Source organism: Macrosteles quadrilineatus, unplaced genomic scaffold (assembly GCF_028750875.1).
Source record: "Macrosteles quadrilineatus isolate MER2022 unplaced genomic scaffold, UCM_ALF_1.0 Scaffold_1__1_contigs__length_201487025, whole genome shotgun sequence".
Lineage (NCBI taxonomy): Eukaryota > Metazoa > Arthropoda > Insecta > Hemiptera > Cicadellidae > Macrosteles > Macrosteles quadrilineatus.
The window spans coordinates 7,200,106-7,227,353 of record NW_026542594.1 but is presented as its reverse complement, the minus strand read 5'-3'; the positions used below and the strand labels follow the sequence as shown (position 1 = coordinate 7,227,353).

Here is a 27,248-nt window from a genome sequence, read left to right as displayed (position 1 = left end):
TATTTCATCCCAACTAAATACAGTGTTATTTTTATTCAATTTTTCATCTGCAAAGTCCAAATAACAGCTACATGTCCTTTGGTTGTCCAGTTTTTTTTTATATCAATAATAGAGTTAATGAAGTAATTATTTATAATGTCTGAATCAATCTTTGGTGCTACTACATCACTAGATACTTTGTTTTTCTTAATTAAATCCCAAGCTGCTTTACATTTATTGCTGCTGTTTTCTATATGGAATGCATTATTTTGAAGTTTTGCTTCTTTCACTGCTACTTTATATTTATATTTCAAACTATTATAAGCCACATTGATATCTAAATTACATGAATCACTTGTATTATTTTTCAAATAAAACAAATTCAAAAGTTTCTCTTTCATGGAGGCTAGATCAGCAGTATACCACTCTTGTTTGGATTTATTTTTGCTCTTACAACCATTTTTGTTTTTATTTTTTACAAGTACCGGTACTTTAAAATAATTTAAATTATTGTTTATAATGTTAAATATTGATTGAAATTTAGTTTCTGAATTCTCATTATTTAATTTAAAAATCAGCCCTTTCCAATCATAATGAAGCTAAGTTTAGACATAAATTATTTATATTCTTTGAAGGCAAATAAAAAGTCATCTGTGAGACATGGTCCAATATTTGATTATTGTTTCCTTTTAAACATTTCTGAGGTAGACACACACTGATTACCACCCCTTTATGATCAGAGTATGGAAAATCAAAAGTATTTATAATCTATACTATTATAAAAAAGAGGTGGTGTCTGTGTGTGTGTATGGGAAAAGTAAACGCGAAAACTACTGGTCGGATCGGGCTGAAATTTGGCATAATGATAGCTCACATTCCCGATTAACATATAGGCATATTTTTATCCCAAAAATCCTTCCGGGCTCCGCCCCAGTGGCTCTGGAGTTTCCCATGTTAACCTTATGAGAAATGAAATTATTGAATCTTAACAGCTGTTTCAATTAAACAAGTTGGTTCTGTTCTGTGATGTTCAATAGCATTAAAGTTACAAGGATTACCAACAGGGTGCAGCACTAGCACTATTATTTCTTTTACATTTATGACAACAGCAAAAGGCGAGTGAGCGTAGCGAACAAACTTCAACCTGGAGGCGAGTGAGCGTAGCGAACGAGCTAACCTGAAGGCAAGTGAGCGTAGCGAACGAGCTAATCTGAAGGAAAGTGAGCGCAGCGAACGATCTCCAACCTAAAGGTGAGTGAGCGTAGCGAACGAACTTCAAAAAGAACCGAAATTTCTTAAACCATGTCCTCACTCATAACTGCTATAAGCATTTGATACTTATATGCCAACCCCGTACGAAGGACGGGTACTCTGCTAGTCTCTAATAACAACAACAACTACAACTACAACTCTAATAATACATACTTCACTAATAGTTTCACCTACTCTAGTTATGTGGCTTCTTTCTGATAAATATGAACTGAACCACTTAAGAGGAATCCCTCTAATACCCAGGCCCGGGGGCGTAGTGCTGGCATAGTGGTTAGAGCGCGGGACTTCAGTCCCTGAGGTCCCGGGTTTGATTCCCGCCAAGTCACCAATGGATTTTATCTAAGTGATAATGCCGCAACCCCTAGGTCTAGCCTGAAGTAATGTGAAAAACAATCCCAAGCTCGTGCCTAGCGTCCTAGGACAAAAAAAAAAATACCCAGGCCCGGACTGGGACCATTTGGGGCCCTCAGCTACATGCTGTGAAGGGGCCCTCTACCGGTGGATTATGTTTTATTAGGTTCTTGTAAACAAGTTTTTTTTCTCACTATTTTGGCATTTATAAGAAGGAAGAAATTCAGCTAGGTATTTATAAAATATTTGGGTATTTACTTGGCCTATGATTTATTATTAAAACCAACTTTGTTATTTATTAAAATAAAAAAAAAAAACATTATTTTTTGGATACTACAACAATACAATAATACACATACTGTAGAAGTGTCAATAAGTGTTATAACGTAGTTCAAAGTGCAGTATTATTCACACCAAAGTTAATAAATTGTGTCAACATTATTTGTGTGTTAATAATAATCACAAAAAGATTTTAGGGATTTGAAAAATAATACTAAAAAGACAAAGACTGTACTAATCAGTAGGCCTACTTAACAAGAAGCAAAAATATTGAACTACAAATACACATAACATGAGTCATAACACATGGAATTTTCACAAACACTACACACACTTTCAATCAGCACTGTCTACAGGCTGAACATTTACTCACAAACGCATACACACATAGGCCAAAAATCGTGTAACGCAAGAACATTAGTTTGTACCATAGTTAAGATAAACCATCAATATATAACTAGATGGGCTAAACATACTTCCTAGACTGCTCATCCTTATGGATCAGCTGCAGAGGACAATTTTGCTGTTAGTTCTATCCGGTGTACTGTAGAGGTCGTGTTTTGTAACAATTTGTTTCTTGTTACTTCAGTTATTTAAAAACTCAATTAACCAAATAAAACGATCTAATTATAAACAATGACTCGTCCCCTAGTTATATAACTGAACAGTAAAGAAAAATCACAAAATTAGCCCTAAAATATTAGGAATAAAATTTCGTCGACACTAGTCATCAGTGTCACCAACATGAACTAGACACGAAAAAAGACCTTCACAATTTACAAAAGTCAATAAGCCCACTTTTGTTGGTTAGTGTATGGTTGTAATTACCAGTAATAACCAAGTTATATATTGTTGTTTAAATTCTAACCGCTTATATTTTGCCTTGCAGTAGGCCTTCTTAAAGAACACGATTAAATTATTCTGCTGAGTCTGACAAAATAGGCTACAGCTTTAGTTAGGCTTAGTAACCGAGGATTATTTTTACTAACTAAAATAATAAACTTTAAAAAATCTGGCTACAAATTTAATATGGGGATGGAATTTCTAGTTGCATTAATAGTCAAAGCTTTTATGTTCTTAATAAAAACATGAATTTAAAATAGAATTTTCTTTCCAATAGAGCATACTATACTATTAATGCCCTTAATATCACAATATGTTTATGCAGGCAAGACGATGCAGTAGATGGTTGACTGACATTGAATTCGGATTGTCCATGGTGCAATACTAGCTGTACTCTCTGAATTTTCTTGTGTTAGAAATTTTAACAGTTGGATTTATGTGCTAGCCGTGTTTTGTCTGTTAACGCAAGCATATAAGTAGCTGACCTTAATGTTACTGCTTTTTAGATGTGGTGGTGTAAAAAAAAAATGGAAATTCTATGGTCAAATTTTGTCAATCGATTTTCACATTCTAATTATTCCTATCCACTTATAGATATCGGTAGCGGCATTGACTGTTGACGATCAATATTATTCTCAATACAAATTCCAGCATCTTTTTCTTCTTTCCTGTCTTTTTGCGCTGTCTTTATGCTGAGTAATCAGCTGATCTGATAGAGCATCACTTTGCCGTTGTCTGCTAGCCACAACACAAGTCACCGCGCAGACTATGTATTACACTTCAACAACGTAACTCAACTAACAATAGGCTACAGTAGTAGGCTGTATGCCTTTATATAAACGGCAAGATACAAACAGTTGTTAAACACTGTTCTCTAGTTTGGAAAATGTTAACAAAACGTAACTATGAAATATGATAACTTATAACAAGCAACAACATTTATTGTAAATTTTAAGTGATAAGGGGTCCCTTCGGGGCCCCCTTGAGCCGGGGGCCCTCCGCGATCGCGGACCTAGCCAGTCCAGGCCTGCTAATACCTGCTTCATACATTCAAGACAATAAAATGGAGTGATCTACTGTGTCAAATGCCTTCATTACATCGACAAAGATACCTGCACAGCATTTACCTTGATTTATTCAATAATTCCATTATAAACCTGAGACATAAAATCTAACACAGCATTACTTGTGTTCATTTTACTTCTAAACCCGTACTGGTTTTTACTAAAGAAATTTATTTTATTCAGGAAGTTAATCAAACGTTCCTTTACAATCTTTTCTATTATTTTTGATAAGATAGAAAGTAAGGCTATAGGACGCAGTTAGTGGGGTTAGTGGGGTTAGTTTTATCGCCCTTTTTGTACAATGGCTTTAAAACAGCTCTTTTTAGAATATTGGGAAATTCACCCGTAGACATACTAAGATTTATTAAATGAACCAATACATTATCAATGCTGTCTAAGATGTTTTTAATGATAACAGGTGCTAACTCATCAAAACCTGGAACTTTTCTATCTTCTAATGCGCTTACTATATTTTTAATTTCATATGTATTTGTAGGAAAAAAAAGTATGGGTTTGTTTGAATAGGTTTGTGTTGTAAACGTGTTCGAAGTATTAATTCCATCAATATCTGAGACTATGTCGTCTCGAAGCTTATCTGCAATTGTAAGGAAGAAATCATTGAACATATTTGCAACTTCTGTTTGATCTTGAACCAAAACGTCATTTTCACGGCTAAGTATTCACGGCTAAGGACGCTGTTGCTGCCAGGATATTGCTGACGCTGGCAATGCGGACTCTACGTAGATCTTCAAATTGATCCTTTGACGTAATTACTTCTACCCTTGAATCCTCTTCAACACGCAGAAGGATTTTTCCGTTTTGAACCCATACATACTGCACAAGTCCATCCTTCTTTAATTGTCGTGCTGCGTTTAGGACTTGTCTCTTGGCCACGCTTAGCTGGACCGGTCACAAATCCAATGTCTTTCGTATTAAAGTTACGTTTAACACATCGTTCAGTCAACAGGTTTTCCTTTATCACTCGTCTGGTAAACTTGACCATGATCCCCCGTGATGTGTCACTGCCATCGCTATTTCGTTTTGGCCCTAAGCGATGACATGCATCGATATCATTATCAATTTATCTCTACACCCAGGCTACTGCCGAAAAATTGGCACAAAGATGTTTTAAAATTTCGCGGGCCAATCAGTCGGGGCCCGGCGAGGAAATGAGTGGATGTGCCGAGCCAGTCAGTGTTTTGTTCGTTTCCAATGTATAAACTCTACATATTTTTTCCAGAAAATACCAGAGTACAAGAATTTACCTTATCCTAGATCTGTATTTTTAATTCTGTAGGGCTAATTATGTGTCTATTAGGAATATCTGGATTATGTTTGAAAATCCGAACAAATCGGTAATTTGAACTACCTACAGTCCCCCAATTGGTTCGGATTTTTGACGCTCTACTGTATTTGTTGTTTAAATAAATCTTTTTGACAAAATCTATTCTTCCTAATTAATATGTTTTTTCTAGGAGTGTATTTAATGATTTAAAAATAATCCTAATTAAGCCTACAGTGAAGTTAAAGTATTTGCGTTTTTATTTTACTTGTTTTTGTTTCAGAATCATGCAAAAATACTAGTAAAAACATCTCAACAAAAAAAAAGAAAATAAAAGTAAGTAAATCAAATAAATTTTTGATCTTTACACACTTATTCATAACTTATAGACTTTTATAAGTTCATTCATTACTTATAGAGTTTTAGCTTTACTTTTCTCTGAGACTAAATACCCCCGCTGTAGCTAACCTGCAGACTAAGCAAATTTCCATTTACCTGGCTGGAATTCTGCAAAAAAATTCCCTGAAAATGGTCAGATTTTTTCCCTATTTACATAACATTAAAATTAGTACTTAAGTTTGCTAGGACAGGGAAGGTAGGTGTGTTTTTATTGAAATGTTGATAGCTTAGTACGAAATAAACAAAATTGCAAAATTTTATTAAAATATATCCATAAACAAGCAAACTACAACAGTTTAAACAGTTTATTTATTTCTTATTTTTCCATAAGAATAAAATAGGAATTTTAAATTAAAGTTTTTTACTATCTCCGTAACCGTTAGGCATACAACAACACTTCAATATACACATTTTTTCTTTTTTCAAGCTCTACAAAATGGTCTGGAAAGAAATGGTGAAAATTTATGTTTTTTGAGTCAAAAATGGCAAAAACCAAATTTTTACCCGATAAAACCTACCATAAATCCCATAGTCCGATCATGCTGGTTTGCGAACTCGTTCGAATAAATGTAGTTTTCCTCGTTTCTACCAAATTTCATCAAAATCGTACCATTTTTGCTCGAGTTATCGTGCTAACGGACACTTAGGCCTATATATGAATTTGAATGGAGGGTGTTTTTGGCCTCTGGGGACCTTAAAACGAAAAAGTAAATCGGTCCCGGGTCCAGGTCTTACCATGAGTACTACGCTTATTCCCTATATGGGAAATTCTCTAAAAGTAATTAACCTCTTAAAATATTGATTCAATTGTCTGTTAAAATTATTATAGCCACTGTACTCCAGGTAACGAAGAAAAAAATAGGGAAAATAATTTATGTTATAACAGGGTGTCCACCGACCGGGAAATCCGGAACTATCTGTCATTTTTATATTCCTAATTCCTACCAATAATATTTAAATCTGATATTCACATTATTTTTAAATAATGAGAGATGGACAATCCTAAATTTTGGAAAATATTTGGTAAAATATATTTTCAATAAACAAAATAGAATTTGATCTAATCCTTGGCAATTTCGCCGCATCGAAAGTAAAAATGATGCAGTTTTCGTGATCATGGAAGATATCCCCGGTATGGCAGGTGACAGGGGCGCACACAGACTTTTGATTTGGGGGGGGGGGGATTCTTAAGTATTTACTTTGCCGGGAAGTCTGGGTGGTATGGAATACCCCCCAGGGAGGGGGGTCCGGGGGCCTTCCGCCGGGAAACTTGAAAATTATACCTGTAAACTCATGTTTTAAGGCTATTTAGGTACAAATAAAAGAGATTTTTTGACTGTGGAGGAAAAAAAAATTTATTGTAAAAAAATATATTTTATGTCGGGGTGTTTAAACCCCTAAACCCCCCTGTATACGCCACTGCCTGTAATTAAAAGGAATGGATATTACATTGCTGTCAGATCATTTAGTAAGCTAAAACCAACTATCTGATTAATTTACAAGTGATTATGAGTTTTATACTAAAACAATATTGGTATTTAGAGAATAAATAATGCAATTATAATTTTGGCTGTGAAAATATAATTAGAACACATTAGATATAAGTTAAAGTTACAGATACAAAACAAAATCCAGACGTTTGGACAATCTTTTGAGAATAGAAACTACCTCCGTACCAGTGACTTCAATTTCTCTGTGAATATTCAAAGCTGCAAGTCCACTCAGTCTACAAACACAGCTTGACTTGACAACATCACATCAAACACTGTACTCAAATCCAAAATTCAACAATTGTCAACTACATTCACCACACAGAGAGAGCGCGTCAAGGTCAAGTGAGCATTGGAGCAACTAGTGGCACTAGTCTAGCCATGGTGTAGCCTAGCGCTGATCGCAAGCGGCAACTTGGCATTTGGCAACGGCACAAAGGCACTATCACTAAGAGGCAGGCGGTTGAAGGGAGAATGAGAACATGCAGTTGTGCTGTCTCTGTCTGTCTGCATAGGCCTAAAGATACTCATTACAAAACGCGTGCTCCTTGCTGTATATAGTTTAAATCGGGTTTTAAGAATAGTTTTAAAGTAATGATATTTAAAAAAATTAGTTAAAAATTTACGTATATATATACTGCTGATGTGATATTTTAAATACAAGAATGCTGCTGAAGATAAGCTATAAGTAGCTTGAAACATGTACAGCATGAACTAACTACATTTGACACCTTCTGGCAAAAGTAAGTAAAATCTTACCTACAGTAAAAATATCAAAGAGTTTTTTAAATTTTGACAAGTTAATCATATCTAAAGTAAATCAGTGTGTTAAAAATTGCTCAAATAAATAGCTTCAGTAACAACGCTACACACATAACCTAACTCCAGTCTATAGTCTTGCAGTCATATTCAGCTTAAAATACCCATTTAGATAGTATTTTTGTCATGTAAGTATGATCATGCAGTTAAGCTGTTACATTCTCAGTGATTCTTTTATTAATTATAACTGTTTTTATTTGATCTATGTAGGATAGCATCGTAATGGAGCCTGAGTATCTAGAAGTACAGCAGCCAAAGATTGTGACTTTAAATCTAAAAAAGGTTGGTACAAACTACCTAGAAAGTCGTATTGATGGAAAATGTTGGTTTCGGTTTATTGGTTGATGTGCAACAAGTTTGTTGAAATCGCAGATGATTTTGGACACTGAAGTAGTTAGACCAACAGATAACCAGTCTTTTACTGAAAGAATGCAGTTGAATGAACCTCTTATGTAGTGTGCTACCATTGAATGGTTTTATTTAGGTTTAAATACTGAAATAGTTAATGGGAACATAAAATTTGATAAAAGCTATTTTTTAATAAATTGACTTTTGATGTGTTAAAAAATTAAACAAATTTGACTAATTTTAGTAGCCAATAAAGGAATGTTTTAATTTAAATCAGATTACAGCATATATTCTCCGTGGTAGTGTGTCTATATTAAAAAGGTAAAACTTCTCATGTTTTACCATATCAATATAACACTTTTTGGCTTAGGCACTTGTCCTCAATTTTTTCACTAATTTCTTGATTTGAGGGTTGCAAAAGTTGCCCTAACATTTAGTTTTGCAATAGGGATGAATTATAATAATATAATACAGGGAAACTTGGATAATTCCACCAAAAACAAACAAAAAATTGACTGACCACAATATTTGTATTAGGTGAGTTTAGTATGGGCTTTAAAAGTAAAGCCACAATTAATTTTGATTGAACGAATTCATTGTGCACACCAGTCATCAGTCGAAATTGTCCTCAACTGTATCACTAATATTTTCAGCAAAAATGAAAGATTTGTAGGTTTTGTTTCAGTCTGAGGGTAAAATTTTTGCTTGATATTTACAATTTTGTCTTTTTACTTTTATTAGGCATCAGAGATTTGTGCTCAACAGTACGAGATGTGGAAGATCCATAAGTCAAACTTCAATCAGTTTTTGAAAACTGAACAAAGGACTTTGAATGTCTTGGTTAGGAAAAGAATTGATGGCCATGTGGTATGTTTTTTGGCATAATATGTTCAGGTTATAGTAATTTAAACTCTATGGAAACAGAACTGAAATGTACTCTTCTCATTCATCAAATGTATAAACTTGTGGGACTATGATTTAAAGTGGAACTTCTTTGCCTGTTTATAAAAACTTGGTTTTGCTGTAATATGTCCAGTAACAGTATTATGAAATTTAACTTTGAACTCATGACAAAAATAAACGGTATCAATATTCTGACACATACTTTCTCCCATAAGATTGTCAACAACCTTTATCATGTGTAAGCGGTGAGAGTAAATATATGGAAATGGAATTTAAAGGACTATAACATACTAAATTTTTATCAAAATCGTTCGGGCCATTTTTGGGAAAATCCGATTTTTCCGTTATTTTATGGGGTTTTTATGGGAAAATAATATAATTTACAATTACTTTTGAACCGTAATTTTTACACAAATGGGATTTGTACCATTTTGTTCTGTATATAAAGGACTATAACATACTAAATTTTTATCAAAATAGTTCAGGCAATTTTTGCGAAAATCCTATTTTTCTGTTATTTTATGGGGTTTTATGGGAAAATCCCCATTAAAAATCAAAATTTCTAAAAAATGAAAGAACTATCAAAATTGTAAGGACCATAACATACTAAGTTAAACAAAAACCAGATTTTTTTTTCTAAAATCCTATTTTTTCGTAATTTTAGGGGGTTTTTATGGGAAAATAACATAATTTACCATAATTTTTGAACTGTAATTTTTACAGAAATGGGATTTGTACCATTTTGTTCAGAATTTAAAGGGCTACAACATACAAAATTTTTATCAAAATCGTTCGGGTCATTTTTGAGAAAATCCGATTTTTCCGGGTTATTATGGGAAAATCCCCATTAAAAATCAAAGATACCATGGATTAGAACCTACATACCAAATTTCATCAAAATCGGACCACAGGTGTAGTCTCTAGCTCTGTACACATCCAGACACACAGACACACTCACACACACACACACACACAGACATCACTTTGAAAACCACTTTTTTGGGTCCAGGGGGTATTGATTTAGAGAATATTATTTATATAGATTGGGCAAAATATAAAATGACATACCATAATTTCCATAGTGTAAACAACAAAAATGTCTAGCATCGATGAATATGTAATCTTTATATCAATAAAATTGAGGGTAGATGAGCTATGTTATCATTAGAAGTTGTGATCACTCAAGCCAATCCTTACATTTTGAGTTTCATACTCAACCTTAAACTTTTATCTTCATTAGTAGTTTTAAATTACTACTTTTGTCTCTTAACCCTCTAGGGCATTGACAACCTCCAAATGTCACGAGTAATTAGGCAGAGTTTTACGTAAACCTCCATAATAACTTTCAATGAAGACCTAATCATATAAGTATATATATTTTCTTGAACTACACAAAATAGAATATCTTTAAATATAGTATAACACCCTTACCTTACAAGACTGAGTTCATACAGGGTTCAAATCCAGAAGATGTACAAATGTTGTTTCTATTTCTGAGTAACATGTGGTAAATCAAACATTAATAGACACTAAATAAAAAACTGTTATATACATTGTGTTCTAAATTAAATGAGGAAATGAAAATGTATTGTTATTTTTCCTACAGTTACCTAACAATGTACATGTTCTCTCACTGATTTGAGAAAGCAAAGTGGCCAATTCGCTCATCAGTGAGACAATGTTAACATTGTCTCATTCTAATTACTTTGTCTCACTCCAGATTTACAACATGAAGAGGCACGAAATAGTGCGCGCGTAACCTGCAGGCGTCGTATGCGCGCGAAATACGTTGGCAGCACTGACTGTAAATCAGCTGGTCAGCTGTTGTACTGTTGTATTTGTCACTTCACATTAAATGTTATATTAATAGTTCACTTCTGTGTAAAAATAGGTCATGTTTCTTCACCAATTTATTTGTTTTATGGTAACTGTAGGAAAAGTATAATGTGCAACTCGAGTTAAAAGTACAATTGCCTCACTCGAGAAACCATTCCTCACTCGCCTACGGCTCGTGAGCAAGGATTTCTCTCGAGTGAGTCAATTGCTCACTTTTCTCACTAGTTGCACAAATAACTATAGTGTTTATTTGAAAAATGATAGCTAAACTTTTTTAAAAACAAAGATATGAACACCAAACAGTGCAGCCATGACAAAAAGAAACAAGCAAAAAAAAAAAAAAAAAAAAAAAAAAACAAGGCAAAAGAAATAGTTTGTAAAACGGCCATTGTTATTGGTGTCATGAAGCCCAGAATCTGCTGAATACATTGGTATGCATTGTTACCGGGATTGCTTTGTTACTTGTGGCAAAAACGAAGTTTCCGTAATATGGCGATTGACCCTTCAAGGGTTAACTATGCCGTGAATGGTTTTCCGTTTATGTTGTCCTTAACACTTCTTTCCTTTAACATTGACTTTATGTGGTGTTTCAAAGAGACAGCTACAGCCTCATTTGAAAATATAGGCTTTTTGTTTGTAAGAAACCTATTTTACTGAATGGAGGATTTTAAAAGAATCTATAATGTAGATTTAAATTTGTTATATATGCCAAGGATTGTAAAAATTCACAACGTTGTGGTTTTAAACCCGGCTTATTGGTTATTTAAATGTGAAATCTTTAAAAATGTAGCTAGTTTATAGATATAACAAATAATAATTGTATTAAAGAAAATCATTGTAGTGAAATTTCTTATGTCAACATCAGACTTGTAATGTTAGTGGGTTAGTGGATGATTTATTACAAATTTTCAGTTCAAACAAGTTTTTTTCTAACCAGTTTCACTTCAAGAATAACGGAAATATGAGAGAGGATGTTTGCATTTCGTCCAAAGTAGAATTTCAGCCGGAGTTTGGAGCAACAATGATGACTGAGAGTGAACTGAATAGAGAGTACGTTGACCTGTACATGAGGCCTGCCAGCAAGCTTCTTAGAGGTATATCTATTTTTAATTACAATAATAATGGTTAACAAACCTATGTAAAATATTAATGATATAAATAATTGAATTAACTTTCAAGTTTTAATGTGAATTATTTATTGAGCATTTCTCAAGGACTATATACTGCGGGAGATATTTCTAAAGATTTTGCCGCAATTTTGGAGGGCAATGATTATATTTCCGCAAGAGATATATCCAGGAATTTGCTAGATCGGGGAAGACAGTGATGATGTCACTCTGACTGCCGGAGATGATCATGATATTACCGCTACCACAGAATATTATCATGATAAAATTGTGATCAATGCATACTACACCAATCTTAGGATTAAATAGTAAATTCAATATGGGTTTTATTGGTAACCATGCCAGGCAATAGGCATGCTTTAAACCTCACAATAATTTCAACTTGTGGTTTTGCGGTGAAATAATTACATATGTTACATAGATTGTAATCTAAACATTAAACTTTCTATTGAAACCTTTTAGCCATTGATGAAGTTGTGAAGAGGTGCTTGCATTTGAGTTTTTACTGTTGTAAAACTATTCCTAAAAATTATTTATTTAAAATTTTTAACTTATATTATTTGTGAAACATTTTCATAATTTTAAAATATTTACCTACATATCTTTTGACTTTACAACTTTTATTCCAAGTCTATTTCAAGTTTAAAATGTTTTTAGTTAATTATTGTTAGAATATTTATTTATTATGTGAATACTGTATTTAGTTGTGTAGCAAACATATTCTTGTACTGTGTTCACAAAAGTTTAGGCAGTTTTAGGGGAAGAAATATATCCCCTCAGCTGAATTTTTATTTCAGGATTAGTGTTGCCTACAGTATTATTTTGAGACTTCTGATTGGCTGAGGGAACATCATTACCGCGACGATACGTTTGATGCCATAGGCCTCGGTGGTGTAGTGGTTAGAGTTTAGAGTGTTGGGCTGTAGATTCGAAGGACCCGGGTTCAAATCCCTCCCGTAGCACTATTTTTTTGTATTGGATTTTTTTCATTATCAACAAGTTTGGTTAGGTTATGACGGTTTAATTTTATAATTAAAACATTATGAAATTGAATTTGACCCATTTATAGTTTTATTTTATGAACAGAAATATTTTTTTCTGTTAAACCTTTATTTGATTTTTCATTATAAGCAAGTCTGGTTAGTTTGGTTAGGTTATGATAGTTTAATTTTAGAATAAAAAAATTATAAAATAGGATTTGAGGCATTCATAATTTTATTTTATGAACAGAACTATTTTTTTCGATTAATAAACCTTCATTAGATTTTTTCATTGTCAGCACGTTTGGTTGGTTAGGTTAGGTTATGACGGTTTAATTTCATAATAAAAAAATATAAAATTGAATTTGAGGTATTTATAATTTTATTCTATGAACAAAAATAATTTTTCAATTACTTACTAAACCTTCGTTATAGTCAATCAGAAGCCTCTAAATGACACTGTTGGCAAAATTAATCCTGAAAAACAAATTGTGCATCCCCTCACCCCCACTTTAACCTACCTTTGAAATAATAGCTCAACAGCTGAGGTTTGCCAAAATGTAAATCACACGCACCATATATATTAAGTTAAAAAAAGTAGTGGGGGAACTTCCCCTCAAATCGCCTACATTTTCTGAACGGAAAATAGTCTTAACACAATACTTACTTTCAGAAAACATTACCTTTTGAAGAATGAAAATGATATGATATTTATTCTAGACTTAAGTTCCGTTTTTGTAATATCTTTATATACTGAAAAAAAATCTATAACATTTATAACATTGTACATACAACATTTTACATCAGAACACTACATTGCATTTTAAAATGAAGGTTTGTGAAGAATTAACTTATTATATGGCATGATATAAAAAAGCTTAGCTAAAAAAAAACAAAACAAAACTAAAGCTTGAGGCTCAAGCTTTTTCCACAAGCCAGGTTCAGGGTTGGCTAAGTAAAAAAATCCCTTGCTCGCACTGCTTCAGTTTATAACAAAAAATATCTTTTTTGATTATTAAATTTTAGTTAATAAAAATAAAAAATATTTGTTTTATTATAACAGGGGCCCGTTTCATAATAATCTACAAGTTAGAAGCTGTAACTTGTAATTTCCATTAGATTTGCATTGGGCAATCAGCTGATTTACTAATAATATAATATTAGTTTGTAGTTTATTATGAAACAGGCCTCAGGTTCTAGTTTCTAACAAAACGGTGAAATTTATAATATTTTTCCTACAGTTACCTAACAATGTACATGTTCTCTCACTGATTTGAGAAAGCAAAGTGGCCAATGAGACAATGTTAACATTGTCTCACTCCAGATTTGCAACGTGAAGGCACGAAATAGTGAGCGCGTAACATGCAGACAAATTCGTATGCGCGCGAAATACGTTGGCAGCACTGGCTGTAAATCAGCTGGTCAGCTGTTGTACTGTTGTATTTGTTACTTCACATTAAATGTCATATTAAAAGTTCACTTCTGTGTAAAAATATGTTACGTTTCTTTACCAATTTATTTGTTTTATGGTAACTGTAGGAAAAATATAATGTGCAACTCGAGTGCAAAGTGCAATTGCCTCACTCGAGAAACCATTCCTCACTCGCCTACGGCTCGTGAGTAAGTATTTCTCTCGAATCAATTGCTCCCTTTGCTCACTAGTTGCACAAATAACTATGGTCTTATTAATTTTTGCTTAAATAGTTAGTTTGAAGAAATTTGTTTAGTGGTTTTCAATTAAACTATTAATTAAGTTTTATTGATATTTCTTGAATTCATAGAGTTTGATAAGAACAGCGTATCAAAATGACAATAACATTTCGTTTTCTTTTTAACTTTAAATATCATGTAGCAAAACGTTTAAGCTCAACAAAATCCCATTAAAAATTATAAGATGTAGGTCCTACGAGTTCAGGTGTTAAGTTATAAATGTTAACAGGGAAAAAGATTGAAGCTATACTAACTTTTTGTCATTTAATTAATTTATTTAATGTTTTAATTACATTTTCTAACAAATTCAATAAAACTCAAAAACTCTGGTTGTCACAAGGATTATTCTACACCCATTTGTTTACTGTTAAATGTTTTCAGAAAACCAACAACACCCATCTAGTTATATCGACAACAGCTAGTATATATGAACCCAATAAAGTTTAAATACTAACACATTTTTTACTACAGTTCGCACAATTGGACACACAAAAGAATTAATGTTGGCTGAAGTGAAAACAATCGCTGACATTACGGCTGCGCTGCAACCACATGTGAAGAACATGCAGAAGCTGTTTGATCCTCTTTACTCTGTACTGACTAATCTTGTGGACCTACCACCGGGCCGATATATGCTACACCACACCCCCAAGATGGAGGTGTTTGCTAGTCTGCTCAAGGAAGGATCTGGGTAAGTCCTGTTAATACCATCCCTATTGTGTAGACATCCTTCTTGTGCTCAATTCTGGATCCAGATGCTATTTGTGCTACATAACAAAAAGGGAGATAGGACCATTCTCTTACAAAGCTACTAAAATGGCAATGGCCTAAAAACACTCAGGTACAAGGGTTACCCAAAATGTAACCTAGATTTTTAAGTATTGGGAGTAACACCGCATTCTTGACATCAATAGTAGATCAGTAAGCTTCTAAGTGTGCTAGGGGAACTTACACATTCACTCTTTGTTAACACCGAGTACCCAAAATTCATCAGGGATATTAGTTAAGGTACATAGTAAAGTGTAGTTTAGAGATGTGTGTAATACAATTTATGAGCGGTGAGAAGGTAGGCATATCCTACACACAAGAATCATATACAGTAGAACCTCAATTATCCAGGGTTTTGGGGGGGGGGGAGGGAGGCCATGGATAACTAAAACCACGGTTAATCCAACGTGACATAAAAAACCTGTAAAAATTGTAAAAGCCTAAAAATGAATGCTAATGTGATAATTTTTATATTACATTATCAAAATAAAATTAGTAGGCTATTGCGCAATCATATGTTAAGTCATTAACCTTGGTTCAGTAGTAATAACAACTGTAACTTTTAAAATCACAGCTTACACAAACTATTACTGAAATAATTTATTTTTGTAAAAAAATACAACCGACTTCAAACGCTCTAAAAAGAATGAAATAATTTCAATAAAGTAAACTTTTGTATTAGTCAAGCTCACGTATTTTAAGTCGGCACGGCTCTATGATGATTTTTGATGCAAAATTGAAAGAGGATGTCTTTTATTATTTTTCGAGCAATTCGTCGTGCAGGGACCAGGGACCCCATACCCTGACACCCGCACAGTTTAGTGTTCGAAATCGATCACTTCGTCGTTTCTATTTGATTTTCGAGCAGTTCGTCGTGCAGGGACCAGGGACACCATACCCTGACACCCGCATAGCTAGGATCGAAATCGATCACTTCGTCGTTCTTTATTCGGTTTCGAGCAAGTCGTTGTGCTGGGACCAGGGACAACATACCCTGACACCCGCATGGTTTAAGATCGAAATCGATCACTTCGTTGTCTTTTATTATTTTTCGAGCAATTCGTCGTGCAGGGACCAGGGACCCCATACCCTGACACCCGCACAGTTTAGGGATCGAAATCGATCACTTCGTCGTTTCTATTTGTTTTTCGAGCAGTTCGTCGTGCAGGGACCAGGGACACCACCATACCCTGACACCCGCATAGTTTAAGATCGAAATCGATCACTTCGTTGTCTTTTATTATTTTTCGAGCAATTCGTCGTGCAGGGACCAGGGACCCCATACCCTGACACCCGCACAGTTTAGTGTTCGAAATCGATCACTTTGTCGTTCTATTTGTTTTTCGAGCAGTTCGTCGTGCAGGGACCAGGGACACCATACCCTGACACCCGCATAGCTTAAGATCGAAATCGATCACTTCGTTGTCTTTTATTATTTTTCGAGCAATTCGTCGTGCAGGGACCAGGGACCCCATACCCTGACACCCGCACAGTTTAGTGTTCGAAATCGATCACTTTGTCGTTCTATTTGTTTTTCGAGCAATTCGTCGTGCAGGGACCAGGGACCCCATACCCTGACGCCTGCACAATTTAGCGTTCGAAATCGATCACTTCGTCGTTCTTTATCCGTTTTCGAGCAAGGCGTCGTGCTGGGACCAGGGACACCATACCCTGACACCCGCACAGTTTAGTGTTCGAAATCGATCACTTCGTCGTTTCTATTCGTTTTCGAGCAAGTCGTCGTGCCGGGACCAGGGACGCCATACCCTGACTCCCGCACAGTTTAGCGTTCGAAATCGATCACTTCATCGTTCTTTATCCGTTTTCGAGCAAGTCGTCGTGCTGGGACCAGGGACACTATACCCTGACACCCGCACAGTTTAGTGTTCGAAATCGATCACTTTGTCGTTTCCATTCGTTTTCGAGCAAGTCGTCGTGCTGGGACCAGGGACACTATACCCTGACACTCGCACAGTTTAGCGTTCGAAATCGATCACTTCGTCGTTTCTATTTGTTTTTCGAGCAAGTCGGCGTGCTGGGACCAGGGACACCATACCCTGACACCCGCACAGTTTAGTGTTCGAAATCTATCACTTCGTCGTTTCTATTCGTTTTCGAGCAAATCGTCGTACTGGGACCAGGGACACTATACCTTGACACCCGCACAGTTTAGGGTCGAAATAGATCACTTCGTCGTTTTTATTCGTTTCCGAGCGAGTCGTTGTGCTGGGACCAGGGACCCCATACCCTGACACCCGCATGCTGCCCCGTCGGAACAGATTGCGCTTTTCGAGGAAGTTTCGCCTTTCTATTAGATTCGACAGACCCTCAGGAGTGGCGGTGATGAGGCGTTGAAGACAGAACTGAGTGTTCTATGGTCTAAGAATAACGACCTGAGCCATCTCCTGACAAGGGTTAACTTCGCCGATGCTGACCCGGGTTTTAGGATTTTGTGGGTAAAACAGTTGACCCCTGGAAAATACCCGGCTGCTGAACTATTTTTGGGCATTTGAATTCAATTTTCGGCAACCACCCTAAAACACCGATCACAATAATATTCACTATTGTCTTTGCTGTAGACCGGGCGTCGCAAATATGTGACATTATAAAAGGTTATAAAAAATACAAAAAAACAAGAATAATTTATTTACAAACACGATTGTAGCGTATTACAATGTAAATGATCACTGTTTTACAGGTTTTCGCCTGTGGTCTGTGTGTACTGTTATGCAAGTGACAGCCGGTCTATGTGTAAGATTCAAATGTATACCTCGGTCTGTGGCAATGACCGCGGCGTCACTCAGTGGGAACATGTTAATCTGCATGTATTTTTCATAGTTATGCGTTGGGTGTTATTTTATTACCGTAATCAAAGATCGGCATTATAGTGGTATTAACGAGCATCTTTAAAAAGATTATAATGCATGGAAAAGTAACGTTTTAATATTAAACTAGCTTCTTTTCCCTATCATAATATCAAACTAAATTATTTTCCTATTCATATAAAACATTAGTGTGTGTTATTTTCATAATGCATTCATTCTGAAGTAAACATTAAATACAAGAAAAAACTTCCTTTGATATATAAACAAAACAGTTCAGTATGTTTTTTATATATTTATGTTATCCAGCTACAATTTATTGATTTTCAAAATACACACACAATATTTTATTTTAATAATATTTGCAGTTAGAGCCACACCGACTTGAAATACGCGAGCTTGACTAATACAAAATTATTGAAATTATTTCATTCTTTCTAGAGCGCTTGAAGTCGGTTGTATTTTTTTACAAAAATAAATTATTTCATGATTTTTAGTGATTGTATAGTTTGTTATATACTAATTACGTGAGGTTTTTTGATAAGCAAAACTGTTTGAAACAATCAAAAGTGCCACAGAACAATCAGTATTTTAAAACTGCTTGAGTCAACTGTTCAGGTTACAAAATCAATGGGTATAAAAATAAACATTTTTAGATATTCCCTAAAAAACAAAGAGTTGTCCATTACATTAGGCCTAATGAAAAACTAATTGTCTTTTCTAGAGACATTGAAATGTCAGACATCATCGTTTCCTGCAATCGGTGTACTTCTGCATTATAAATAGAAATACAGTAATGTCTCAAGCCTTTTGGAACAATATGAGAGTTATTCGTCAGCTACCAGCACTAAAAAATATCTCAAAAGTAGAAAATTGGTTGTTATCACGTATAGTACCTTTGGAAAATATGTATATGAAAGATTGGTCCAGCTAAAAGTGGTGTAAGCCGGGTAGGGGTTTTGTTTGCTCAAGATATAGCCTAGTCGAAATTGCAAATCATCTTCCTATAGGACTTTCCAAAGCAGGCATAATAGTACTGATATGTTATAGTAACTGGGTAGAGAATATTAATAATCATTCCTGTAGTGTTATCGCAAGTTAAATTAAAATATAGTTCAATAAGACAAATACTTTATTAGGTAGTTTTTACAATAAAATCAAGATCCAAAATGTTTACCAACAAAAACTAAACAAATAATATTCTAACACCATATGTTAATAAACACATATGAATAACAACACATCTCCCCTTTAAAGATCGAACCTCCGGGTAGGTTTGAATTGTCTTGTTGATCTTCTTAGATTCGCTAAAGGTTTTGTCTGCGATTTCCTTGCAGGATGATCGAAAGGTTCTGATCTTCTGAGGTGTTCTGAAGGACTGGTCTGCAGTGCTGGTTGAGAGTGGTCTGAAGGCATAGTAGAGCTAAGATACCGCATGAAAGCGCAAGAAACGGGTTTTCCATTTAGACCAGTTTTCTCCTTTAAAATCAAAATGTTCTGGGGAAGGAACACTAAAACCTTTCATCTTTATGTACTGTATTGCTAAAACAATAAAAAACCCGCTGCCACCATGTAGTGTTATCGCAAGTTAAATTAAAATATAGTTCAATAAGACAAATACTTTATTAGGTAGTTTTTACAATAAAATCAAGATCCAGAATGTTTACCAACAAAAACTAAACAAATAATATTCTAACACCATATGTTAATAAACACATATGAATAACAACACAATTCCACATCTGCATATAAATGTTTAGTAATTAAAATATTTAACACAATTTTAAGACGATTGACGATTATGCGCTCTCACACTTCTTAGATCGTGTAAGGAATAATTGCATTTAATTTATATTTAGACCTCTTTTATGAATGCTTTGGTTTTCACAATACACCTTTATTTGTCAATATCATACAGCTATTCACTAAAACATATATGTTTTTATAAGTCAGAATATTCAATACTAAAAACAGAATAACTGTATACACAAATCAGGTCAAATGTTAAAATACCTACCTTTTTTATAGTAACCAAAACAAAATGAATTTTTTTTTCAATGTAATTTATTTAGGCTCCATGGCAAGAAAAAGTTTATTAATCAATATGAAGCAACTGTTTCATGAAGAATTGTCTGTAGCTTCATTTAAATGGTTTCAACTAACAGCTGTAGGAATGTTACTATTATTTATTGCCTTCTCTGCACAAATATAAACAAAACAAATGTTAATTATTTGTGGTTTTCAGCATTTTTCACCGAAACACATACATTTAAACATAGTATATATATATGGGACCAAATAAAAACTCTCCTGGTTATTTTGGTGGTGGAACCACACTGATCGGTAAAAGAATCACAGATAAATTGGTGAACATCAACATACATAGAAAAAAAATACCCCCGCCGCAGCAAACCTGCCGACTAAGCGAATTTCCATTTGTCTGAATTGATTTTCAGTTAAATATATTTTAATAACATTAGGTTTAACGAGTACCTAGGTTTGCTGCTACAAGGAAACTAATAAAGTGTGTTTTTGAGTAAAATATTGATAGCTTAGTACAAAATAAATAAATTTGCTAAGTTTGATCAAAATATATCCATAAACAAGCAAACTACAACATTTGACAATATTCTCCATAAGAATAACATGGGAATTTTAAATTTACAATTTTTTAAATTTTCTCCGTTACCAATATTTGAACAAAAATACTTTTATATACTAAATTATTTGTTTTTTTAAGCTCTTTAAAAAGGTCTAAAGAGAAATTGGGAAATTTTGTGTTTTGAGGGTCAAAAGTGAGAAAAACCAATTTTTACCCCATAAAACCCCCCGTAAAGTCCCATTCCCATGGTCCGATCGTGCTGGTTCGCGAACTCATTCAAGTTTATCCCGCTTTACACCTTTAAACCAAATTTCATCAAAATCGGACAAAAATTACTCAAGTTATCGCGTTCACGGACGTATATATATATATAAGTCTATATATATACATATATAAAAATTTGAACGAATAGTGTTTTTGGCCTCTGGGGACATAAAAATGAAAAAGTAAATCGGTCCCGGGTCTAGGTCTTACCGTGCCACCTAGGGTAATAGCTACTTCCCTATAGGGAAATTCGCTAAAACATTGCCACAAACAAATTGAGAACCTCCTCCTTTTGTTGGTAGTGGGGAATTCGGTTAACAAAATAATTCCAAATACTGTACAGCAATAAATCACGTAAAGGACAGATAACCAGAAAGTCTAGTTCCTACTGCTAGTCTGTCTGTCCAGCATGCTGTTTATGCTGTTTCAGGGCAGAAAACATCAGATAACTCATAAACAAATATAAAATCATAGTACTTAGCAATAATAATAACAGTCTTAAAATAAGATAAAGAAAGATAACAATGACATAAAACATTGCTTTCTTTATCTATGTTCTTCTATTCTGTCTTGAGATACTATTCATACACACAACATTCAACAAGTTCTCATGGTTACTAATCACCCAATCACAGGCTACTAAAGTTGTCATGATTACTGATTGCACAATCACAAACTGTTGTGGCATTGCAATTGCACAGCAGCCAGATATGTAAGGAGCAGCCGATTGTCAGTAAAAACGGATAGCTTGACCTTGAAGCTATCAATCTTCTTTGTCTTGCTTCCATTTTATTTTTGTCAAATGAACTGTGATGTTTCAAAAACAATAATGTGGGAGCCTACTTCATATAAGTAATTGGCAGAATAGTTAAATAAACAATGCATTCCAACACATAAGTCAAACGATACATATTTTATAAAACTTTCTTGGACAATGCATTGTGCAAAATGCAAACCGTATGCTGAAGGTCTAATACAACTTTCCGAGATTTAGACCCACAGAAACTCACATTTTATAAACATTTTATTAGATAATTTAGGTTGTGTACCCAAGGTATAAATCCCGGAAGGTCTAAAAGTACAGTACAGTAAATGAAGAAAACTTATCCACTGTTCCTGTTTTAGACAACAGGGACAGTGGATAAGTTTTCTTTATTGACTGTACTCTTAGACCCTCCGGTATTTAGACTTTCTGCTACTGCCCGTTTAGACCCTCAGCAACAAGTACAAAATGCAAATTGTATGCCAAAGTTCTAATTAGACCTCCTGGGATTTAGACCTTCAGCAACAATCCCAAACAAACTTAATTAATAGTGGTTTGTAAACAGAAGAATCATGAAAATACAAGTAGTCGATTCAGAATCTTTGGATGAAAAAGATTGATTGTATGCATGAGTGCATTTCACTTGGGGTAAACATTATAGTAGACACTGTAGAGCTGCAACTGTTTAGGGCCTTTGAGGGTTATATCCACATTCCTGCACATTGTGCAAGGGTTTTATGTTACTTTAAGATATTAAAAAAAACTCTCCAATAAAGATATGGGAGATATGACAGTACTATTTGAAAATTAGGTTTAATAAACCCTACTTATGCATGTAAACTTATATGAAAGGAGATAGAGTGGGAATTATTTTCTGGCCAAAGTATTATGTATGTAGTTTCAGAGTGAGCAGTTCAAAGCTCCTGGTAGAAGGAAAGTTAATGTTGTAAATGAAGAAGTTCTCTCTTAGTTAACTTAAGGGGTCGAATAACTTAAAATTTTGTGAGCAAACCACGACGGGATAGCCTGGTTATTGATAATTTTGTATTCACTATGCATTGCTATTAAAACATACTTTACAAGTCTTTGACTTTCTAATGTGGTAGTGGTACCGTAACCCCTAACCTTAAAATCTAAGACGCCTACGTGTTATACAAGATTCTCGGTAACTGAGGTAGCCTTGGTCCCAACAACCTCGGTTAATCGGGAGTGTACTGTATAGAGAATTGTCTCATATAACTTTGTTATAAGTTAAATTTGGGGAATTACGGGGAAAAATGTTAAATTTAATAACATTTAAGCATGTTTTTATCTCTGTGCCCTGTGGCAACTGATGCATCCTCCTCTGAAACTACACCACTGTTATTTTGGCCTTGGGTACTTGAGTATTAAACGGAGGCCACCATTACGAAACGCGCCGCGGCACTTATAGAGGGCTAAATTGTTATAGATGTTGTAGTAGAACTATTCTAGTATTGTTGTGAGTCGAGTGTTATCAGATGAGTCATGTGTCTACTCGCAGAATCCCCTCCAAGTAGGCCAAGGTCAGGGTCGTTGACCGGAGCGCGCGCCATTACCTGTCATCGCCTGTCACTGTGTCTGGTCAGCTATATCAGTTATAAAATTAAACTATCATAACCTAACCTAACCAACCTTGCTGATAGTGAAAACATCGAATGAAGGTTTACTAATAATCAGTATTATCATAGCTAAGTTAAGAAACTGTAGGTTAGGTGGCCTCCGTTTAATACTCAAGTACCTGGCCTTGTAACTCACAGCAGTAATGTAGCTTATCCTACCAAACTTGAAATGTTCTCAAAATTTGAAAAATGTGTAAAAAGAACATATAACAAAAGAATCGTGTGCTGCAACTCTTAGAAAATTTAAATTGACTGAAATGTTCTTATAGTGCCAAAATTAGAAAAATGTGTAAAGAGATCAAATAAAAGATGTGCACAACAACTTTTAGAAGACTTAAATAGACAAAACATTGCAGTGGTAATCTTTTGTTTTAAAATTTGTAATACAAACCTTGGACTGTCTTATATTAATTTCTCTTTTGCAGAGTGTCACAGTTCAGCCTGGAACAGTATTGCAGTGAGTTGGACAGTGCAGAAGTCAATGCTCCAGCAATACCTATAGATCCTGTGGTACTGACTCCCTTACACTACAGGGACCAAGTCGCTCCAGCTCTCTTTACTCCTGCCAAATTTTACAAAAAACCAGGTAACTTGATGACAGTTCCAACTTGATATTTGTTTCTGTTAAAAAAAATATTGCTTTTGTAATTTATATTTACATTTAGTGTAAAGAATTTTGCAAGATTTTAAGCTGCCTTAAATTCACTAATTATTACTCTAGCTTACTTTTTAACTCTTCACAGCTAAACCATTTACACTACAGCTAAACACAACTCAGCTAAACATTTTTGATCCAAGCCAAAACATTGTAGGCTACTAGCTGAAAACTTCAGGATTTTTAAGTAATTTTTGTAAGCGTTTGGTAGAATTTGTTTATCTTTTTTGTCTGAACAGTTAGAGGCATATTTATTTTTTCCTTTTGTTCTCTATGCAATTATACATAAAAATAACCAATGCCAAATAAAAATAAAAATTAGCTTTTTCATTACTAATACATTTTATTTTTTATTTTTCTAAAGTATTATGTTTGAACAACTAAAAACATTATGGGTATGCGTATACTGTTGTCATTTTCAAATTCCCTACTTTGCTCTCAACCAAACCCAAAAAGAACAAGTTTCAAGCACCTTGGAAAATGAAGAAGTTTTAGGCAAATTTGAAAATATTGGCAAAAAAGACTCCTTTATTGAGAAAAGACGGTTTCCATATGTCTGTAATCCAAATCATAACATTTTAAAACAATTTATCTTTAAAACAAACTATTTTATTGTAAAAGTAAGGTTCTCCCATAAACTATTTAAAAAATTAAAAATAGGTTTTTGTGTAGGGTTTTTAAGTCCTTATTTTTGTTGATTCCTCATAGTGAAATAGAAACTTCCATAGTATTAAAAAAGTGGGTCTACTAAATTTTATTATTTTTTTACAAAAACTCATGAGGCCTAAATGGAAAAATGTAATGAAATCACTAAACAAAAATAAAAATTTACAAACAGGATTTGTTATTATTTCAAAAAATTGTATTGGTTGTAACAAATCCCATACAGTCCCTTGCCACAACAAATACATCGTATGGCTCTTTTTTTCTTTTTCCTACCAATTTTGTGTCCAAATGACTGCAAACACAGCAGTTTCTTTTCCATTTTGACAGGGCCGGATTTAGCTTTTGGCGCCCCAAGGCCCAAGTAATTGTCCGCCCCCAAGTCTGGTCACAGTAGACAATAGACAATAGACAATAGACAATAGACAATAGACAATAGACAATTTAGTAACTTTTCCTTCAAACCTTTATTAAAAACTATATAATGCCTATAGGCCTATGGTAATTGCTTGAATACCACTCCATTAAATTTTATCATTGAAATTTTTTTGAAGAATTGATAAGTTTAGCAATAGCGTTAAAACAAAATGCCGTCTTAAACGTTTTTAGCAATTTTAAGTTTTTAGTAAATGCTCACGTTTGTGGGACTGAGACTGAAACAAAACAACTCAACCTACGGCCACAGATCATTCCTGCACAAAAACATGGTCATTGATTCCAATTCCAGGCCCAAAACATAAACTCCATACAGTACGTGATACCATAGATTAAACACACGCAGATTAAACACGCGCCTTTAGTAGATTTGTTATCCTTATTTATTAGCTGAAAACAATTATCGTTATTTAATCCTGGTTTTTCCAAATTAAAACAATCTAATCATAAACAATAAGTCGTCTCCTGGTTATATTACAAGAAATTAAAACACACATCATAGAACTACAAATAACCCTAAAATAATAGAAACAAAATCACGCCAACCAACATCCTTTGTCACCAACATGAACTAGGCATAAACAAAAATTTAGAATTAACAATGTGATAAAAAGTCTACTTGAGTTATGTTTAATCTATGGTGGTACTGCATCTAGATTATACGAGTATTTGCAAAATCAAAACAAAGCAATATTTGGCCAACCATCCTGATCCTTAGGTCTGAGCTTAGGAGAAAATGACAGCATTATTTTTGCTTTGGATGGTATTGAATTTTTCTAAAACCTATTGCAAACTTAAATAATATTTTTTCGTTAATTTTAAAGACAAATTTATATTTTTTTTAATATTTAACACAATGTATTATATATTTTAACTTGATCCTACAGATTGTTGTAAACTAATCAAAAGATAAGTTAATAACTTTTGTTTTGTGAGGTAAGGGTGGTAACAGTGTCTAGCACGTATGCGCCCCTAGTGATCAGTAGTGCCAAGCCGGTTATACGATGTGTACCGCTGGGGCGCTCGTCAACATCCCTACAACCTACTCCCGTAAAACCAATGTTCGTTACCTATTTTGTAACGAAATTGATTCGTAATGTTGAAAAATAGTTTAAATTTTCTAACAATTATTTCTTCTAATGAACTTCGAAATCAGAATGCTTTATTAGCCAGAGTTTTTTAAAATCAACTCCAAAATATGTTAAGAGCAACGAATATTTATTTTAATTTTAAGATATTTAAAAAATATTTTCCTCTCGGCTGTGCGCCCTCTGGGAGCTCGCCCATAGGCCATAGGCCCAGGCCTACCGGGCCTATTGGGAAATCCGGCCCAGCAGTATTTATACCGGTGTGAAGACAATGCCTCAATAATTGAAATAGTAAAATGCTTTCAGAGTAAATTATGTAAGCATTTAGCAGTATCGTATCCTTGCAAATATATTGAAGGCTTTTAATAATTGGGCTTAATAAACATTGGGCTGTTAATAAATGGTCCTGGACTCCTGGCTCAATGAAACATCTGATATTAGTTTGTAACTCATATTATATGTAACATATAAGATGCTAAAGAAATGTGTTTTTCAGGGGAAATAGCACGTGGGTTTTTAACAAAAGTCCCATATTCACCAGTTGCCAGAAAGCGAAATAAAAGACAAAATTTTCGAAGGAACCGCAAAGAGAAAAAAAGGAAAGCAAAAATGCAAGAAGCAGCAGCAGCTGCAGACCGACATGAAGAAATTGCAGATTACTTTGGTGATATTCCATCTTCATCTCAACAATCAGATTAACTCCACCTTTTGATGGGCAATACAGTGCAAATGTCTGAGTGAAGACTGATAAGCCTCAATGGTAGTTCCTATTGTGTAATAGGTTACCCAAACTATTAAAAGTGTGCTGCAATAACTTAATATTAAGTAATTAGTTGTTTTTGATTTAAAACACAATCAGTGACAAA

The 27,248-nt window shown here is 34.1% G+C and overlaps 1 protein-coding gene across 2 annotated transcripts in view; it reads left to right on the top strand.

The window, feature by feature from the left end:
- The window catches only part of LOC128989377 (uncharacterized), a 100,489-nt gene extending 73,241 nt beyond the window's left edge, over window positions 1-27,248 (top strand). For both annotated transcript variants that reach the window (XM_054411275.1, XM_054411269.1), the window contains exons 11-17: window positions 5,354-5,406; window positions 7,989-8,060; window positions 8,868-8,993; window positions 11,803-11,959; window positions 15,154-15,373; window positions 23,967-24,127; window positions 26,879-27,248. In XM_054411275.1, the coding sequence (XP_054267250.1) occupies window positions 5,354-5,406; window positions 7,989-8,060; window positions 8,868-8,993; window positions 11,803-11,959; window positions 15,154-15,373; window positions 23,967-24,127; window positions 26,879-27,081 (992 nt within the window). In that variant the 3' untranslated portion in view covers window positions 27,082-27,248. The remainder of the gene's footprint in view (window positions 1-5,353; window positions 5,407-7,988; window positions 8,061-8,867; window positions 8,994-11,802; window positions 11,960-15,153; window positions 15,374-23,966; window positions 24,128-26,878) is intronic.